This window comes from Bombyx mandarina, chromosome 18, assembly GCF_030267445.1.
Source record: "Bombyx mandarina strain Sakado chromosome 18, ASM3026744v2".
In the NCBI taxonomy this organism is placed as follows: Eukaryota; Metazoa; Arthropoda; class Insecta; order Lepidoptera; family Bombycidae; genus Bombyx; species Bombyx mandarina.
The window spans coordinates 1,177,916-1,200,057 of record NC_143224.1 but is presented as its reverse complement, the minus strand read 5'-3'; the positions used below and the strand labels follow the sequence as shown (position 1 = coordinate 1,200,057).

General features: G+C 40.7%; 1 protein-coding gene across 1 annotated transcript in view; it reads right to left on the bottom strand.

Moving 5' to 3' along the window:
- Window positions 1–3,050: 3,050 nt before the first annotated feature.
- Window positions 3,051–22,142, bottom strand: part of LOC114239607 (dopamine D2-like receptor) — a 275,567-nt gene continuing 256,475 nt past the window's right edge. Inside the window, exons 3-9 of the mRNA XM_089734791.1 lie at window positions 20,605–20,714; window positions 19,452–19,704; window positions 17,351–17,544; window positions 15,903–16,013; window positions 9,045–9,257; window positions 8,217–8,428; window positions 3,051–7,464 (exon numbers count right to left, since the gene is read on the bottom strand). Coding sequence (XP_089590917.1) covers window positions 7,250–7,464; window positions 8,217–8,428; window positions 9,045–9,257; window positions 15,903–16,013; window positions 17,351–17,544; window positions 19,452–19,704; window positions 20,605–20,714 — 1,308 coding nt within the window. The 3' untranslated portion in view covers window positions 3,051–7,249. The remainder of the gene's footprint in view (window positions 7,465–8,216; window positions 8,429–9,044; window positions 9,258–15,902; window positions 16,014–17,350; window positions 17,545–19,451; window positions 19,705–20,604; window positions 20,715–22,142) is intronic.

Here is a 22,142-nt window from a genome sequence, read left to right as displayed (position 1 = left end):
CTTCTGTTGCTGCAGAAAGACAGATACGAGACATAAGTGTATATACCTATATATGTCGTGGATAACGACTTTTAGTAATATTAAGACGGTGGTTTTGATTATTATTTTAAATGATGAAATGTTGTTTTGATAAATATCACAAAATGAAGGGTAGACTCCGTAACGCCACGTAACGCCGTGGCATTCCGTGTCAGACAGTCATTCCGTCCGTCTCAGTCAGTGAGTCTCTAACAGTCAGTCAGTCAGTCAGTCGGTCTGTCGGTATGTGCAACGAAACTGTCGGTTTATCCTGTCATTGTGAAAGTTGTGTGTGTTGAGTTTCAATAATTATTATTCAAAAGGTTTTATTGACTTTTTATTAACTGAGTTCAACCAAATACGAGTGATGATGGAAACTACCGCTCAGCCATCATTGAAGTGTGCCAACATATATATAATATACACTCAAGCTTCAAATACCAAATATCGCATAGATATCCTGTGGCTTTGACCTGGAATTTACGAGGATACAGAGCTATACTGAGGGTACACTACTAGACAAACGAAGCAATCTCTAAACAGTTTTGCACGAAAATCATCTAATAGCATATGGTTCTTGATGTAAATTCGCTGTGGCATAACTGTTTTTATTAAATCACTATGAGATAATTATTAAAAGCAGAATTTGTTGGGATATAGCCATGATCAAAATATAGGTCTACGGGGGAGCAAAACAAATCAGTGATTCATCTGTGACAGATTTGTTTTGTTCCCCCATAGTGTTCACCATATCTATAGTATATATTATACTCGTAGTAAATGTGGAATCAACTTTAACAAAAGTCAAGACTCAACAAAACCACAATTAGCAAAAAGTTACTTCGGATAAAAATGTGACCTTGATTGTGTGGTAATAATCTGGGTAATTGGAAGGTTTGATTGCTTTGAAACATTGGCTATCTCAGTTTTGCGAACGTGACCCGCTATTGCTTAAACTATGTATTAAAACTACACTGCTATCTCTTTAGCTTGATTGTAATGTAATTTACATTAAGAAATTGTGTGTTTTTTTAACGAAATTCAATGGCCACAACTTAGGTGTTCTCCTGTATTAAGTTTATTTGAAACATAGATGTAGTAGACTATTTTTAGAATACCAGATTATCAAATCAGTACCTTTTTATTATTATTAAGTGCCACTTAACGTCCATTTGTTTGTATTGCCTTGTAAGCAGACAAGCATACGGCCAGCCTGATGGTGAGTGGCTACTGTCGCCCATGGACTTCAGCAATGCCAGGGGCAGAGCCAGGTCGCTGCCTACCGCGACTTTTAAGTGGTAGTAAATCGTAATTAAGATACAATTCGTATCTGCAATAGTTAGCTGTATAATTAAACAATTTTGAGTTTCTCAGTGCTTTCCCTGCTATCAGATTTTGATTTCTTGTTTTTTTTTTATGATATAGCGGAAATTTTGGTGAGTTTCAGTCAAGCCGCTTTCTAACTTTGAAGTCTGCTTTGCGACAGCTGGGTCATAAATTTTCAGCATTTTAATAAAACACAACAATCTATAAAAAAACAAGATATATTTAACCGATCACATCATATCGCATATTTTAAAACACTACTTTATACATACAAATACTTATATTAATAATCCAAAAAGCGGTATATAGTTGAAATAATTACAATGTTATTAAATAGTTTACATGTTCAATTAGATTAGATTTTACACTAGATTCAGATAAGGTTTACAAGATACAAATAACTAGTGATAGTAACAGCATTTGTATATGAGTAAATAAATATGTGTAGGACTGCGGAATTTATTCCAACACATACAAAAGCTAAGACATAGTAAAATTGAAAAGTTATAATATTAATAACTTTTTCCTGTTAATAATATATGTATGTACATATATATATGGTATTGTACTTTATTGTATAATGATAAAAATGAACTATGATGTGAAAGAACGGAAAATAAAGGAGAAAAGGAAAATTGGTAAGCTAATGAAACCAGTTGATTATATTATACAGGTGTCAGCAGACAATTGTGTAAGCTTAAGCAAAGACAGGCGGTTATGAAGAAAGTTGTGGGATAAGTGAAAAAGAGGCCCATATCCAAATTGAAGACATTTAACAGCTTAGTAATTATAATACTGGAAACAAACTCACATCTCATCAACAATATTTTATATGTTAATATTTTATTAAATATGGATTTTTTTATTATTTGTATTGTTACGTAAAACGTTTAAAAACTGCCTGAATTGTCTGGAGCTAATGCCGGTCGTGCTTACTATTATTTCACCTTGTTCAAGGTACACAATAATTATTTTTAGTTTATTTGGTACATGTAGGTATAAATGACACAAGTAATATCTTATTCCGGAAAAATTACGCGTCTTTAATTATTTCCCAATTAAAAGTTTAATGCGGGTGGAAAGGCGGAGCACGACTAGTATATAATTCTATTATAACACATTAATATATACAAAAAAATAGGCGGTAATTGGCACTATGTTCGGTCATTCACCTTTATCGTTTGTGAGGCCACGAAAATTTATTTTTTTGAAACGTTTCAAATAATAAATGCAACTAATAAATACGGTAATAAAACGTATAAGTATTGTTATTTACATAGACATATTTATGAGTCACGAAAACCGAAGAAGCTACTCTGTATAATTATGATCTATTATTATACGACTCTTCTTTCTACTAATATATCCTCAATCCATTATATTAAACGCTTCTAACCATAACAAAATTTAAGCTATTAATCAGTTGTTATTTGCTACATTACATTTTATCAAATATTAAATTTATACGCGATTCTAATTACATAATAAAACTATGATCAAGCTATCGAAGTATTTACATGTTTTTACAAGATTTAAATATTTATTTAATTGTTACCACTATTCACTAGTTTAATATGATAAATCAAGTAAATAATAATTGAGCTGAGTAATTTTGAGCGAATTAAAAATAAATCACAACATAAAGGATTATTAGGGAAAGTTGGTAAAATATATTTTTTTGTTGAGCAAATATAAACAATTATATTATAATAACAAAACTTTAACTGCAGTTGCAAATATTTATATGCATACAGTAGAAAGATTTAGTATAGGTATTTTGAGCATTCATAATAAGAGATGAGTACAATAAATTGCTTATAGTTAAAAAATTTCTAGTTTCACTTCAACTATTATTATTCTCACCAAAATTCGTAAGAAACTCTCAAGAAATTATTTACAGAGCCAAAATGGATTATATATAATATTTTATATTATATTATACATTTTTATATTATTGATAATATATGATATGATTATTTTATAATAAATTTATTACAACTACATTTTCAAATCTCATAGTGCAATTTGTGTCTAATGACAATTATATCTATCCTATGAATAATAATAAAGCACACCAGCTTTTGTTACCAGTCAGGTGACACTATTGTGAGACCACAAGGGAAAGTACCATCATTAGTCCACTAAGTTTTTCGCCGGATCTTCTCAGTGGGTCGAGTTTACGATCAGGTGGTAGATTCTGCGGCAACACTGCTCTTGCTAGGACCAGGTTAGCAACACTCATGGTTTGAGCTCCGTGAGCTCAGATACACGTCAAGGAGAAGCTGAAATAGCCTCTAAAGGCTATCAGCATAGGTAGGGAAAAAAAAGCCATCATTATAGCTAACTTTGCCGGATGCCTCTCTCGTGTATCAATTTGAAGGATAAGTCTTTTCGATGTATGTGATTCCGACGTATTCCGATGTATTCCGATGTATTCCGACGTATCAAGGTTGGTATATGGGCCCCCGAGCAGCTTAGTTTTAAGGAATCCGCACTATCTTCTCCATGTGGACTCCAATAAAGACCGGTTCTTTTTTAAACTAAAAGTGTCATCACTATCATTATGAGCCCACAGTCATCCACTGCTGAACGTAGGCCTCTCCCAATTCACACCAGAGTCCTGCTCTCCATATGTATTTCTTGTTTTTAGAAAACATACGCCGGTAAGGGTAACGCCATCCATCGTGAAATAGCGGAAGCACATATCGACACGACTGGTCTTGCCGGGAAAGTTCTCGATAATTGTAGAGATGTCATATTGGCTATAAAAGCGTTGCAGAGATGACACGAAGGCGGTTAGTAATCGGAACTACTCGAAGCGAAACAGCGAACGGATCACTCGAAGCGGAGCGGAAGGAGTGAATTGAGAATTTTAAAGTGTTCCTTAAGTGTTCTAAGTAATTAATAGAGTTTTACTTTGCTGTACTTCGGTGGGAGTCTTTATTTATCTCGAACCCCAGCGCGTAACACTTTTACTAAAAGAATCAGTATATACATTCACTAAAAGTTAATGTTTTACAGTCTAAAGTATTTTAATTTAATTGTTTACAACAATAACCTTTAATTCTACATTGGCACAAGTATCCTCCAAACAAAACAATTATATTCGGTCGTAATACAATTAATTAATCAAGCTAGACTAGACTTTGAAAGTGATTTGAAGATTAAAAAGTTGATTGAATGGACGGAAAATCGTAAATAAAATCTACTGAAGATGAAATAATATATTCAAAAGTATGTATGTGTCTAATAAATGATTATGCGGTAGTAATTTTTTTTTATTGCTTAGATGGTTGGACGAGCTCACAGCCCACCTGGTGTTAAGTGGTTACTGGAGCCCATAGACGTCTATGACGTAAATGCGCCATCCACTTTGAGATATAAGTTCTAAGGTCTCAAGTATAGTTACAACGGCTGCCCCACCCTTCAAACCGAAACGCATTACTGCTTCACGGCAGAAATAGGCGGGGTGGTGGTACCTAACAGCGCGGACTCACAAGAGGTTCTACCACCAGTAATTACGCTAATTATAATTTTGCGGGTTTCATTTTTATTACACGATGTTATTCCTTCACCGTGGAAGTCAATCGTGAACATTTGTTAAGTACGTATTTCATTAGAAAAATTGGTACCCGCCTGAAATTCGAACACCGGTGCATCGCTCAACACGAATGCACCAGACATCTTATTCTTTTAGGCCACGACGACTGTCAAAAATTTGATAATGGTCAATTTGAAAATATCTTTCCATTTTGATAATGGTCAAATAAAATGAAGTTTGAGATTAGATCCAACGACTGAGTAATGCTGAGCTCAGCGCTGACTGCCAATGGGCCGAAGATTTTGGAGCTCATTTCCACATCAGCCAAATCATCAGATATGCTCATGCGTGTGTTTCCTATGTTAAATACTTAAACTTATATTATGTTTGTAAATCTCTGTGTTTCATAATACAGCTGAGGACTAGATGGCTTCGGGTTATTTATCTTTGCTTATTTATTTATTTACGTCATTCGCGTCATTCCGAGTCGGATGCATACATATTTCGATCGTTTTCCAGATCGTTTCTCGACTGGCTTAGTGATCCTGTCGACAATACGACGAACCCATAGTCGATTCTTGTTAGAAGTCTATAATTATTTTTTCTGTAAGCATAAATCTTTCGTGTTTTCGCATTTTTATATTCTCCTTTACTCCTGAAAATCATTTCTAAACAAAATTTACCAATTTAATTATTTTTCTATTCGTTTTGCAGTAAACCAAAGGGCGTCCGAATCCGGAGACTAATGTCGAGTTCCTGATTCAGCGATATTTATTTAACCAGCTCTTAAAATTAGAAGAATTATAAACTTATCTATTAATATTAAAACAGTAATCAATCAAGTCGGACGAGAACAAATAAATCACAACCTTAAGCTATCACTACACGATTATCACAAAATAATAATACTGTTCATATTTAATAGAAATTCGTAATTACAGCTACTACAGTTACTGAATGCTTTAGAAAATAAAATATTAAATTATGAGGCAGTTGAAAAAAAAAGATCACTACTAACAACCATTAACTTTGAATAGGCAGACGAGCTTTCGGGCCACATGGTGGTTAACTGGTTACTGGAACTCACGAAAATTTGAGGAGAGTACTCCGCAGTAAGCAGTGGCCTGCCATGGCACTGTCCACGTCCATAAGCGGCGGTGACCAATCCATCAGGTGGATCTTATACTCGTCTATTTACAATAAAGATCCAGCTATTATCTGCAACAGAAAATAAAATATCGACTATTCTGCTAAAGTAGTTGGCAGCAAGCTCCATTTAAACTAGTTTTGGATCAATCTGATTAAACAAAAAGAGTCAGAAAGATAACTTAATGGAGTGGAGTTAAAACGCAGTTCGCTAAAACTATTTACATAATCAAATTTGTAAAGATTTACAATAAGCAACATTCAGTGTATTGATAAGAAAGTATATTTAACTATAGTAAACAAGTGAATGTTTTTAAACACTTTTTAATTTTACCGCTCAAACGCATTATTACGTCACTATGACGTCACACTACTTAAATTCTTATGCACCTACTCTGAACAGAGCAGTAAATGATTTGATAAGTAATCGAAGCAAATAACAAATAAGTAAAATTGGTACCTCTTTGAAAAAACTACAAGTCAAAAACATTGAATATATTTGGTTAGCTTAAAGCACTAATTGATTCGTGAGCCCGTACCAAATGAAAACTCACGAAAATCAACATTGTTACACATCAAAGCGTTTCTAAAGTGTACCCATTATTATTTGAAATTTAATCTTATACCTAACTACATTTGGCATATATTTCCGTAACATACTTGACTAGAATGTACAAATGCTTTACAATGTCTACTCGCAAATATTTAACACAACTTTAACTATTTATTACACATGATATGCTATTATTAATTTTATTGAAAAGTCACTTCTATATTATACTCTTTGATACAAGTTCGATCGAGAATAAATTTGGTCGTCTTTAGAGACTCGTGGAATTATTTTTAATTTTGTCAAAATATGCACTAAAGATTAATTGTTGAAAGCGAATTTGTTCATTAAAGGCTTCACCCGAGACTGAGGCTTTCCACTGATTCAATTAGAGACGGGCACAGTAATAAATACATCAAAAGATTTTTAAAACATTGAGAAGCAAAATAATGATATTTTATTTCTATTGAATTATTATACTCCAAAAATTAAACTTTCTTGTAGCTAAATCCTTTTGTATTCGCAGAATGATAATAAAATTTGTCTCTGTTTGACAAATTTTGGTACAAAAGTCATTTAAATTTGCTTCAGTTCGGTAGTAAGTAAATATATTCCACAAGGCTCCACCATCAGCCTTACTGCGTGAAGACGACCAAATATTCCGCGGGCTAGGTGCCGCAATGCAGGATCTTCCTGAAAGCCTTCCTGAATTCCGGGTTGAAGATCGTGTAGATGACCGGGTTGAGGAACGAGTTGATGTACCCGAGCCACGTTGTCAGAATGAAGACAGTCACTCCAGGGGAGAAAGGGAGATCGAACTTATCGCAGATAGCTCCAAGGACGGAGTACGTGAAGAACGGGGCCCAGCAAAAGAGGAAGACTCCTATGAAAAATACACAGAGTTAAAATCGGATACCAATTCTATTACAGATAAGAAACAGACAGCCAAATCAACATAAATCTGGTCACTGGTTACTAGTGGTAGGACCTCTTGTGAGTCCGCGCGGGTGGGTACCACCACCCTCCCTATTTCTGTCGTGAAGCATTAATGCGTTTCGGTTTGTAGGGTGGGGTAGCCGTTGTAACTATAATTGAGACCTTAGAACTTATATCTCAAGGTGGGTGGCGCATTTGCGTAGTAGATGTCTATGGGCTCCAGTGACCACTTAACACCAGGTGGGCTGTGAGCTCGTCTTCCCATCTGGTTAATATATAGATAGACGATAGTTTCATTGAATAGGAACTTAGCATGATCTTACAAGTTGCATGTTAATTTTGGGGTTCGTTCATGCATTAAACACTGTGTTTACGTTGTGTTGTTCAAATGCTTTCAATATCCATACATAGAGGATATCATCATCTGCAGATTTACGTTAATAAAAACACAACTTATGCCATGTAAAGTGTTGCAAATAGCAAAATTTAAAGACTGTTAAAGTTTCGACACACTTTACAGTTACTATGTAAGTTCAAAAACAGCGATAAACCAATTCAAATACCGTAACTCCAACTAAAAGTAGTAGGTGCACGAAAATCGTTCAAAACTATCATACCCCAGACGCGGTCGATAAAACTTTCGCTCAACTTCAGTCGAGTCCATTACGACGAGCGGCCGCCGAATTCCTTGGAACTCACCTAAAACTATGGCCAAAGTTTTGGTGGCTTTTCTTTCTTTTTTGGCAGAGGACTTTTCGCGTTTCTTCTTACTGGCTTTATTCGCTTTGTAAATCGTGAAGCGAGCTGTCGCAGCGCTGGCTTTGCGCTCTTTTTTAGACGTTGCGCCATCATGGAGGTCCAAGGTGCTGGCTTCCAAGTCTTCCTCCGAACGTATGGCGAGGGAAACGTTTCTATGGGAATTAAACGAATGAGAAAACTTGGCTGTCGGTCTTAGGTGTGGACATAAAAAATGAATTCCTTATTAATTGATGTTTTTTTTTTGCAATCGGTACTCAGGTAGGTAATTTATAACCTGCATCGTCCGAAACCTCGAGTTGAGAAACTGAAATCTGTTTATCTTACAGACCAAGGAAATGCCACAAATATTATGTGTTTATAAATATGTATGTTGTAAATTAGTGTACAATTTATATTATGTATGTATTAAGCATTCGTAATTGTACCGAAAACTTAATGCGACTTTATCACGTGTCGAGCTCTGATATAAAGCTAACTTAAGAAAGCAATCTCCTTTCATTGACAAGCTTCCGAAATTATCGAATAAGTTCGTGTAATAAAAATTAAATTTTTGCGCAATGATTCGCATACTGTTTGTTTTTATCGCAACTCAATCATGTGCTTCACTTCGAACATTAAAACGGGCATTACTGCGAATCAGGTGAAAGGCATATCGAAGACTTTCGGTTTATTGTATCTATGGCTGTAAGGCATTAGCATCATGTAATGCTTTTGCATCCTATCCGCTCACGGCTCTAAGTATTTTCCCCAAAATTAATATTTTTTTACCTAGAATCAGTCAATTTCGCAGTCTTTCCGTTTTTCTTCCACTTGATACCATCACAGCCCATATTCTTCAAGACTGTAGCGTCTTTCATGCCAGGTGAGCCAGGTGGAGAGACGTGCTCTCTGATCGTGTCTTCGAGGTTCGATGGCGCATACCCCGAGTCGTTGTTACCATTCGGATCTGGCATGCGGTTTTTGCTGTGGTTTTTCGGGGTACTGAAAACAGGTAATGCATTAATCGTCAATGTAAACTAAATTAAGTTCTAAGTTGGCATGTCAAAGCGCTCAAGTAGACTTGGGACACTACGTAAATGGTGATACGTGGTCAAAATAATTTCTGAAGACCCATTGTTGATGAATTAGCCGTTCTATGTAGTTTTAGGTTAATTTTAATCCGATGGCGAAAAAATAAATAATAAATTTAAAAAACTAACAAAACACGCTTTTATAGAAAATCCAACTAAAAAATAGAAAATAAATTTTAATAAATTTGACTTAAAAATTGTGTAAGAAAAAATGATTTTATTGTAAAAAGGGTGGGGTGCATGGTATAAGTAGTTATAAATATTTTATGAACAGATTTCTCGCTCACGACTCGGTCGTGCGCGGACGTGCTTTCCGATCCGTGGCCCGCTTGCGAGCTGCGTCTCTGAACTCACAGTTGTGCTCGACAGTGTAGTGACCGTGAATACATCGTGCGTACAATTCAGTAGTGCGGACGTGCCGATCCGTTGGTCGCTTGCGATCTGCGTATCGAGGTCCATTTTTGTGCGCTAAAGTTTTGTAACCGCGAACCCACCCTTACCAACTGCCTTTTTCAAGGCAAAACCAATCGCTACGTTCAGCTTCCTGTGGCACTCACAGGCTAGCGATTTCCTAACCCTTCCCAAAAACAACAGTCTTTTTCAAGACTAGACCCCCGCTCGCGATTCTGCCTGCTGTAGCACTATACAGCCCGAGCGGGTTCCTTTCCTTTTCCCCGCCGATTGCCGTTTTCACGGCATAGGCATTCCCCCCCCTGCTCCTTGCTGTCCTGCAGCACAGGGGGGTTACAAATCCTATCCGGGGCCTCGCCTTTCGGCGAGTTCAACAAAAGTCCCGGGGCCGCCCCCCCCGGGCAAGAAGACCGAAGATGAGCGAAGATTTTGTGTGCGACAGTGATAGTGCTAGGGACATTGTCGGGTTCCTCCGGGATAGGTACCCGTCAATTAGGGCCGAGTATCTCAGCTATAGGGCCTCTCGTGGCAATCCCTCCCCCCCGCGTCCGTCGCCGCGTATTTCAACCGTGCCTCGGAGGCACGCCGCGCGCCCCCCGCCGCCGCGTTAAGTTCGAGCGCACGTTCCGACGATGCGGCTCACATAGCGCCTAGCGCTACCCCCACCCCCGCGCCCGCGTCGACTACGTCATCGCGCGTTTCGTCCGTCGCGACCTCGATCGTTTCGAGTTCAGGCTCCGATACCGAATCGGAGATGGATTTCGAATCCGCGTCAAGCCCTCAGCCTGGAACTTCGGATGGGTTCCAAACCGTAACGCGCGGTAAAAAGCGTACTCGCGCCGTGGAGTCCCGGAGCTCCACGACGAAGCAGACTAAATCCGCGACCGCCTCCCGCCCGCAGGTAGTCGTGACACCGGAGTCGGACTCCGCTCGCCGTGTAACCCCACCGCCGCGTCCCAAACCCGCGCCCGCTCCTAAAGTAGCTGCCCCGCCCCCGCTGATTCTCCAGGAAAAAACTGCGTGGAACCGCGTTTCCCAGGCCCTTCAGGCAAATAAAATTAATTATACCCATGCGCGTAACGTCGCGCATGGGATTCAGATAAAGGTCGCAACGCCGGGCGACCATAGGGCCCTCTCTTCATACCTCCGAAAGGAGAACATAGGTTTTCACACCTATGCTCTTCAGGAGGACCGCGAGCTCCGCGTAGTAATACGCGGAGTCCCAAAAGAGCTAGATATCGAGTACATTAAGGAGGATCTGACCGCTCAGTCCCTCCCGCTAGTTAGTGTGCACCGGATGCACAGTGGGCGGGGCAAACAGCCCTACAACATGATTCTAGTAGCGCTAGAACCCACCCCGGAGGCCAAAAAGAAGATCGCATGTCTCACGACAATTTGCGGCCTATCGGGGATCTCAATTGAAGCCCCCCATAGACGTGGCACTCCCGGGCAGTGCTACAGATGCCAGCTTTACGGCCACTCGGCTCGTAATTGCCACGCGCGCCCCCGCTGCGTAAAGTGCCTCGGCGACCACGCCACACTAGATTGCTCGCGTGTTAGGGAAACCGCGACCGAACCTCCAAGCTGTGTCCTATGCCTTAAGCAAGGGCACCCCGCGAACTACCGTGGATGTCCAAGGGCTCCGCGAAAACGTCCGACCCACCCAGCCCCCCGAACCGTCGGCCCAAAGACTTCGGCGCCTTCAGTGCCGAAACCCGCCTTCGTGCCGGCTGCAGTTCCCACGGTGTCGGCGTGGAAAAAACCGCTGCCGTATACGAAGGCGGGAACGGAAACCGCACCCCCGCCCCCGCTCGTGACACGCCCCGCGCCCCAGCCCCTACTCGCACCTCGCCCCGCGCCCGCGTTCCGTCCCCCGCAACCCTCTGCCGCCAACGACTTCGCGCTCGTGCGTGACTTCGTCACCGCGGTCAACTTCGACCGTCTGCGATCGTTCGCTGACGCTATCCGTAGGTCGGTAACCCCCGAACAGCGGCTCGCGGCCGCTTTCGATCACATGGACGTTTACGAGTCCGTGTCGCGTACGTTATAAAATCTTTACCGGTAACCAATGGCGCAAAAAGGTAGAGAAAAACCGTATTCCCTTACGTTAGCATTCTACAATGCTAACGGACTCGCGCGGCAACGCGATCAAATTTTCGAATTCCTCCGCGATAATCTTGTAGATATTCTATTAGTGCAGGAAACCTGTCTGAAGCCCTCGCGTCGCGACCCGAAAGTCGCGAATTACGTCATGGTTAGGAATGACAGACTCACCGCCTCCAAAGGCGGGACTGCCATTTACTATAGGCGGGCCCTGCACGTTGTCCCTCTCGATACTCCCTCGCTCTCACATATCGAGGCGTCAGTGTGCCGTATCTCGCTGACGGGACACCAGCCGATCGTCATCGCATCCGTTTATCTCCCCCCGGACAAGCCCCTTCTGAGCAGTGACATCGAGTCACTGTTCGGCATGGGAGACTCCGTCATCCTGGCAGGCGATTTAAATTGCCACCACACTAGGTGGAACTGCCATCGTACTAACGTTAACGGTAGGCGTCTCGACGCGTTTATAGACGACCTCACCTTTGAAATAGTCGGTCCCCCAACTCCAACATGTTATCCGTATAACATCGCGCTCCGTCCGAGCACTATAGACCTGGCATTGCTTAGGAACGTAACTCTGCGCTTGCGTTCCATCGAAGCAATGTCAGAGCTCGACTCAGACCACCGACCTGTCGTTATGCAGCTCGGTCGCCCCCACAACCCAGTCACTGTTACGAGGACCATGGTGGATTGGAATAAGCTGGGCACGTGCCTAGCCGACACCGCTCCGCCAATCCTCCCTTACGGCCCGGATTCGAACCTATCCCCCGAGGACACCGTCGAATCCATAAACATCATTACCGATCACATATCTTCCGCGATCATTAGATCTGCTAAAGAAGTCGATGTGGAGGACAGCTTCCACCGCATCAGACTGTCCCCCGATCTTAGGAATCTCTTAAGAGTTAGGAACGCGGCAATCCGGGCCTACGATCGTCTTCCCACGCATTCAAACCGGATTCGGATGCGTCGTCTACAACGCGAAGTCCACTCCCGCTTAAGCGACGCGCGTAACGATAATTGGCATAGTTATTTAGAACAACTCGCGCCCTCCCACCAAGCATACTGGCGACTAGCTAGGACTCTCAAATCCGAAACTACCGCTACTATGCCTCCCCTCGTACGCCCTTCAGGCCAACCACCGGCATTCGATGACGATGACAAGGCTGAGCTGCTGGCCGATGCACTGCAAGAGCAGTGCACCACCAGCACTCAACACGCGGACCCCGAACACACCGAGTTAGTCGACAGGGAGGTCGAGCGCAGAGCTTCCCTGCCGCCCTCGGACGCGTTACCCCCCATTACCACTGACGAAGTTAGAGACGCGATCCACAACCTACAACCTAGGAAGGCACCCGGCTCCGACGGCATCCACAACCGCGCGCTTAAACTCTTGCCAGTCCAACTGATAGCAATGTTGGCTACAATTTTAAATGCTGCTATGACGCACTGCATCTTTCCTGCGGTGTGGAAAGAAGCGGACGTTATCGGTATACATAAGCCGGGCAAACCGACAAACGAAACTTCTAGTTACCGTCCGATTAGTCTCCTCTCGACGATAGGAAAAATTTACGAACGGCTCCTTAGGAAACGCCTCTGGGATTTTGTTACCGCGAACAAAATTCTCATAGACGAACAGTTCGGATTCCGCTCAAAACACTCGTGCGTACAACAAGTGCACCGCCTCACGGAGCACATTCTGATAGGACTAAATAGGCGAAAACAAATCCCGACCGGCGCCCTCTTCTTCGACATCGCGAAGGCGTTCGACAAAGTCTGGCACAACGGTTTAATTTATAAACTGTACAACATGGGAGTGCCAGACAGACTCGTGCTCATCATACGAGACTTCTTGTCGAACCGTTCGTTTCGATATCGAGTAGAGGGAACTCGTTCTCGTCCCCGTCAACTGACCGCCGGAGTCCCGCAAGGCTCCGCGTTCTCCCCGTTATTATTTAGTTTGTATATCAATGATATACCCCGGTCTCCGGAGACCCATCTAGCGCTCTTCGCCGATGACACGGCTATCTACTACTCGTGTAGGAAGATGTTGCTGCTTCATCGGCGACTCCAGATCGCAGTAGCCACCATGGGACAGTGGTTCCGGAAGTGGCGAATAGACATCAACCCCACGAAAAGCGCAGCGGTGCTCTTCAAAAGGGGTCGCCCTCCGAACATCACTTCGAGCATCCCACTCCGTAGTAGGCGCGCAAACACCTCCGCCGTTAGTCCCATCACTCTCTTTGGCCAGCCCATTCCGTGGGTCTCGAAGGTCAAATATCTAGGCGTCACCCTCGACAGAGGGATGACATTCCGTCCCCATATAAAAACGGTACGCGACCGCGCCGCGTTTATTCTAGGACGACTCTATCCAATGCTTTGTAGTCGAAGCAAACTGTCCCTCCGTAATAAGGTAACTCTCTACAAAACTTGTATACGCCCCGTCATGACGTATGCAAGCGTAGTGTTCGCTCACGCAGCCCGCACCAACTTGAAATCCCTTCAGGTTATTCAATCACGATTCTGCAGGATAGCCGTCGGAGCGCCTTGGTTCCTTAGGAATGTGGATCTCCACGACGACCTGGAGCTCGACTCCCTTAGTAAGTATCTACAGTCGGCATCGCTGCGCCATTTTGAGAAGGCGGCACGACATGAGAACCCTCTCATCGTAGCCGCTGGAAATTACATACCCGACCCAGTAGACCGAATGGTAAACCGTCGACGTCGCCCAAAGCACGTCATTACGGATCCTCCTGATCCATTAACGGTGCTTTTAGGCACCACAAGCACCGGTCACCGTCCTCGTCGAACCCGTCGCTTGCGACGAAGGGTTCGACGAGCGAACTAACCCATAGACACAGCCCACTGAGTTTCTCGCCGGATCTTCTCAGTGGGTCGCGTTTCCGATCCGGTGGTAGATTCTGCGAAGCACTGCTCTTGCTAGGGTCAGTGTTAGCAACTCTCCGGTTGAGCCCCGCGAGCTCACCTACTAACGTTAGGGCGAAGCTGAAATAGCCTCTCAAGGCTATCAGCATAGGTAGGGAAAAAAAAAAATGAACAGATATGAATAGAAGGGTTATTTTGATAATATCCTGGAAAGCAAAATTTATTTTCTATTTTTTGTTGGATTTTCTATAAAAGCGTATTTTGTTAGTTTTTTTAAACTATTATTTATTTTCCATTTTTTAGTTGAATTTCAATCTTTTTAATTTTTTTTTGATATTTAATTTTTAAATATCGTATTGTCATCGGTCCTTAATAAGTATACCAATTTTCGTGTTAATCCGATGTTTTGAAGGGGGTCAAAATCATGTTCAAAGATTCCGTTACAAACTTAAATACATACATCTGAAGCTAATAAAAGCGTATTCAAAAGAGACGACTAGATCATTGCACAAATTACCTCAAAACCTATTTATGGTAGACGATGTCATGGCCAATTGATATAACATGTCACTATGTCTATATTTGAAGCACACCAATCATGTATTAGGGTTAGAACGATGAGAATTTTATACTTTTATGCCATGTCCATGGACTTTGATAAGCATTGATATAAGACTAGAGGTCCCACAGTAGTCGAAATTCGACTATAATTAATTGGAATTGTAAGTTTGTACACATACTATAATCACAAATTTCGCCAAGGCTACACTATAAAAAAATATTAATAAAGACAAACAATATTTAATCTATTCTCAATTTGACAACAGACGTCAAGAACAAAAGTTTGACAATAAATAGTATGCATGCGTGTGTGCGTCAAATACATGGTATGTAGTGTGTGTAATGTTTTCTTTATTGATTTAATGTATCTTTTATGCATTATTTTAAAAAAATATTAGCATTGTGCGCTTCTTCTCTATATTCTTTATAAGTGTGGAAAATTTCATACTCCTCCGTCTGCGCAATTTTCGTAAAAAGGGATACAAAGTTTTTGCTTCACGTATTAATATATAGATAAGCTAATTTAACGAAATTTACAGGACAGACGTCGTAGGACCTATTGTGTTTGTTTGGGCTATTCGTTTAGATAACTTACATAATGGACTCTTCCGCGACTGTCGCCAACATGAATTCCGTAGACTTGTCATTTGGTATCACGTGACATTCGTCTGCGTCTGCCTCGAGATCTGCTGATCGTTTATCGTAGCTGAAACGGGCAGTTACATTAGATTTAGGTTTTTTTTTGAAGTGATAACTTTTTGCGGGTGGGTAAACCACTTCGTTACGTAACGCGTTACGGCCCCAGTCTGTCTGGCTTCCCTTTCTCTCACAAATACGCTAAAGGTACTGACAACGTATGTAACTCCTAACTATTTATAAATATCTTTCAATTTATGTTACAGTTCTCCTTACATTATCAAATATACATAAAATTAAAGTAATAATGTAAGCTCTTCTCAATTTAAAGAATTTCAAAATTAAATAGTTTATAGATTAGTTTAAGTTATCAGTTCTGTCGGGCGTCTCAAGACGTACACATATTTTTTTATATAAGCAGACGAGCTTTTAGCCGACCTTGGTATGAATTGCGAACTCGTATCGTTAGATATCACAAACTGTTTTTTTTTTTTTAATTACTTCGTTTCTATTGCTTGTGAGTACCGTACTAAAGGTTCCGGTCACCGTCCTCGTCGAACCCGTCGCTTGCGACGAAGGGCTCGACGAGCGAACTAGCCCATAGACACAGCCCACTGAGTTTCTCGGTGGTAGATTCTGCGAAGCACTGCTCTTGCTAGGGTCAGTGTTAGCAACTCTCCGGTTGAGCCCCGCGAGCTCACCTACAAACGTTAGGGTGAAGCTGAAATAGCCTCTCAAGGCTATCAGCACAGGTAGGAAAAAAAAAAAACTAAAGGTCAAATTACTTTACTTCTTTTATATAACGTTCAGTTATAGGTTGTACAGACAGTGCTTTGTGGAGACTTTGTACTTTGAAGCACGAGACAACAGCTTATTAAAAAGTATAATGAAGTTTACGAAATCCGGTCATAATAAGTCAGTGACAGAAATCGTTATCTGGAAATGTCGGCATCATCAGTAAGCTGAATTAGTTCCCGAATCAGGTCATATTTAAGGAGAGTTTTTTTTTTATTGCTCTTGTAGGCAGACGAGCATACGGCCCACCTGACGGTGAGTGGTTACCGTCGCCCATGGACCTCAGCAATGCCAGGGGCAGAGCCAGGTCGCTGCCTACCGATAGATAAGATAACAACACTTAAGGCGATTTTAGTACCCTTTTACTTATACCTGTCCTCATTGTAGTATAGACAGTGCTTTTTGGAGTTCGTACTTTGAATCACAAGATAACAGCTTATTAAGGAGACTAATGAAGTTTACGAAAGCCGGCCAAAATACCTCGGTGACAGAAATCGTTCTCGCGAAATGTCGGTATCATCAGGAAGTTGATTTAGTTCCCGAATCAGCTCATAACCAAGATTCAAGGAGAATGTTATCCTTAAAGCAGTTTTAGTACCCTTTTACTCTTACCTATCCTCATGGTCTTCCTCGTTACTCCCGGACCCAGTATTCGTAGCTCTGTCATCGTGAAGCGCTGTTTCCGCCAGCCTTCTAGTTTGGGCAACATTTTCTATGACCACAGCTGCGGTGGCACCGGCTGCTGGGTCACCAGAAACTGGTGGCTTCTTGGCTGCCCTTTGTTTCTTTGCTCGTATTCTTAGTGCCTGTTGAATTAATATAGTTGTAGATACAACAGTTATTATAATAATATTATGTAGTTATTATGTGTAGATGAAAGTAAGTATTGTACTTTTTTTGTTGTTGCTTAGGTTTGTAGACGAGCTTAGATGGATGGACGAGCTCACAGCCCACCTGGTGTTAAGTGGTTACTGGAGCCCAGTGACATCTATAGCGTAAATGTGCCACCCACCTTGAGATATAGGTTCTAAGATCTCAGTATAGTTACAACGGCTGCCCTACCCTTCAAACCGAAACGCCTTACTGCTTCACGGTAGAAATAGGCGAGGTGGTGGTACCTACCCGCGCGGACTCACAAGAGGTCCTACCACCACCACGATTTTTGACGAAGCATGTTGCTGATAGCTCGGTTTCTATAATCTGACGAAGCATGTTGAGGATAATAATATTATGTTTAAAAAAGTGTTATTTCATTATTGCGAAAAATAAAAATAATTATTTTTCGTACTATCAAGATGAGTGAATCTAATGAAGAAGTTATTGTTATTGAGTACACAATAGTTATTGAGTTTGTAGTTGAGTATGTGTCTTTTAGAAGTAATTTAGTATTAATTGAAGACTACGGCTATTCTACTGGAAGGAAAAAATCATAGTTCGTAAAATGCATTAATATTTTCTAATCGTAATCACGTGATCATCGTGTCTAAACAATATCGCACACATGACTACAAAATATCCTTTTAAATACCAAAGTCTATTATACCTAATACCTTTGGTCTAATACCAAAGAACGGCAGGTGTTCCCTATATTACCTAAAAGCATCTCATAAATTTGAATTAAAATTTATGTACCCAAGATGGCAGACTCTCACTCCCTAGAGTAAATTACATAATTGTTGTACTAAATTTATGTAGTCCAGACTTTAAATCTTTTTTGACGCGACCTTATTTATGGCTTACACCTTACATTATCAAATTTGTTTGAAAATATTTAGAATAAAATTGCACGACACGAGTTCCATTAATCTCTGTTTGATAACGGTCAGAATACTTGGGTTGACTGGGATATTATATTTTTGGTGAAGCATGCTAGGCCTATTTGTTACACTGTTATATATGTAGGATTGGTAAGAACGGAAAATATGAAATGAGTGTGGAACGGAGCGTTAAGAAGTGAGAGAAAACGGAAAGAAAGGGAGAAGAGAATGACAGAGAAAAGGAAGATAGCGAAGACGGTTAAAAAATGAATAAGACGTGATAAAAGTGTTAATTAATTTTTAATTATTGTTATAACAGAAGATTGGAACAGTGTAAATTTTATTTTATGCACTGCGATCCCTGTTCTATATATTATAGAAAGAAAGAAAGAAATAATTTATTCGCCAAGCATAGTGAAAATGAGTTATTACATAAAGTGCTTACATACATAAAGTGCATACAGCGTGTATGCTTTGTCATTATTTGACATATGCGAATTTTAGTGCAGTGCAAGATATTATAATATTATATAATTTACCATTCATTCATCCATAATTCAACCAATAATAAAAAAATCCATTTATTTTCAATGTCGTCCCTAAGAAAATCATTTATGTGATAATAATTTCCACTAATAAGATTATCTTTTAGTTTTTTCTTAAAATGAAAATCGTCTAAGTTTCTTGATTTCTTTGGTAGCTGATTAAATATCCTAACGCTCATACCTAGTATACTATTATTCTTTAATGTAGTTTTGGATAAAACAATTCTTACGTCATCTGTAAGTAAATCAAGCATTCTACTCATCTATCATTGAGCTTGAAACACTACAATGGAGAATTTAGAGGTTTTAACATAATCACATAAGTAATCCGTAACCAGAATTTGGGCTATTATGGATGTACGCTGTCTAGAAAAAGTACCAGATTCAAGTAAATCAAAATAGATTGATTACCTTAAAAATATTGTAATAGAGGAACATCATCATGATGCACGGTATATAGAACGATCCCATTGATGAATAGATGATATAGTTCTGGCTATTGAACAGGCACTCGTCAAAGTTCCTGTCGGGCGTGTCGTTGAGGCCTAAGACGATTGGAGCACCAATAGCAGCAGATATCAGCCAGACCAGAACTATAGTGAACCAAACTCGCCTGTTGTTTTTATGCTTTGCGTATTTTATTGGTTGAGTGACGGCGATGTACCTGTGACATAAAGAAAAATAATGTTAAGATACCCTTAAGAGGTTACTGCGCTACTTTTCAAATTAGCAGACGTCTGATCATAAGTGGCTATGAGAGCAGATGAACATCACACCGGGAATGACGTGCGAACGGTAATACCGCTACGTAAGATCAAGGTTATTGTTATAACAACTGTCCTATTGTAGGCAATATTTTAGAAATAAAAACTATTCTACAAAATACCCGCCAAATTCAGTACAAATCGATAAAGTCTTATCAGAATCAGATCAGCCCTAAAAAACATACAAAAAAATAATAAGCTACAAAAAGCGTTTAGTGCAAGTGACTACGACTGTTTTTATTTATTATAATACTAAATGAGCGAATGAGCTCATTATCCAAGTTTTAAGCGGTGACCATACCTAGTCCAACAGCCCCTTTTTACTTTGAGATTTAGCATCGAAGTCTCTGACCATATGCTTAGGTCGCGGTGGAAACAAGCAGGATGGTGGAAGCTTTCCATACTCACTGCGTAATACGTAGATATGAACGAATTCAGAAATTTCTACTGCCTAATCTCTGATGAACCTTTTTATTCCTCTCCTTATTCTCTGGTAGCCTAGGGGGGCTATTGCAGCTACGTCCAAACGGGTAAGCGAGCTCACGGGCTTATACTGAGAGAATTTGCTAACACTAGCCCTAGCAAGAGCTTCGCAGAATCTACCACCGAATCAGAATTGCAACCCACTGAGAAGATCCGGCGAGAAACTGACTGGGCTTATGAATACCTTAATCGCCTACGCCACCCTTGGGAACAAATGGAGTGGTGGTATGCACTAAAGAGCCAATCCAACCAACATAGACTATCATTTTATAAATTTGCTTAAAAAATATTTTTATCGTATCTAAATCATTACTTACCTATCAATGGATATAGCGACTAAATTGAATATGCTAGAAGTGGACGAGGTTACATCCATTGCTATGTACACGTCACACACGAAGGCTGGAAGACCCCACGAACCGTGTACCTATGGACAAAACATAATGCATAGATTAAACAAAGGCTTTTGTAACCTTTAACTAGTCACCAGTGGTACATCGCAATGTGGCCAAGGAGGTAGGTATTAAGACCGTATCTATTTTTGGTGCGAAGCAGTCTTGCACTACTTTTCCAATTCGGAATTTCAAACATACATCTCAAGGCAGTACAATGTAACATTAACCGCCGGACGAGAATTTACAGTATCTGTATATTTTATTGCAAATATTGGTAACAGATCTCACGGTCCGTCATGCAGCAACTGGTTACCGGAAACTAGAGATAAAGCAACGTAAATGCCGGCGGCTATTTTGGTACATGTTGTCGAAGTCGCAATTACATAGTTCAATAACTGTGTGAACAAAATCGGAACGTTATTAGTTCGCGGCAGAAATAATCAGGATGGAGGTACGGTGATTTTCTTAGAAAAATTAGTACCCACTTGCGGGATTTGCTTAATATGCCAATCATTTACAAGTTCCTCAGGCATCTTATCAGGCCATGACGACTTAAACGAGCCACCTATTTGACATCTTTTATTTCTTGCCGCTGTATACAGACGAGCCATATGGCCCATGGATGATGAATGGTTACCGTCGCCCATGGACTTCAGCAACGCCAGGTACAGAGCCAATCCGCTGCCTACCGCAATTAATCCCAAAGATCAATACCCAAAATAAAACATACGTTTCCCAATTCAGTACCTCACCAGATGCTATGTAAACATATACTCGTAAATGTGTCGATAAAGAAGTCGCGAAAACTCGGTCGCTGATCGGAACAATTGAAGTCACACGTGACAACATCCGGTGCAGATGCGGACTTCCGTTTGATAGTACGTGGGGGCCATCGCCCTGCGCCTTTTGTGTGTCTCCGTTTTATTAGTTTACTCTAGCGAAGGTGGATTTGTAGTTTGAGACTTTTATAGGGCGCGTTACGACAAATCGGATCTTGTCAATGGAACATTACTGGTGGCACGGGTAGGTACCACCACCCCGCCTATTTCTGCCGTGAAGCAGTAATGCATTTCGGTTTGAAGGGTGGGGCAGCCGTTGTAACTATACTGAGATCTTAGAACTTATATCTCAAGGTGGGTGGCGCATTTACGCCGTAGATGTCTATGGGCTCCAGTAACCACTTAACACCAGGTGGGCTGTGAGCTCGTCGACCCAACTAAACAATAAAATAAAAATAAAAACATATCAAACAGAAACAATGGGCTTACAATGAAATTTGAGGGAGCATGTTTAATTATATAATTATGATTTATTATATATTTGATTTGGTTAGCAATATTGGTTATATTTTTTATAAAGTAATTACAATACAGTGTTATATACTTCACGAAGATTACTATTAATAGAAACTGTAGTGCAAAAGCCGATAATAACCTTGCAAACATTTGAACACACAATCA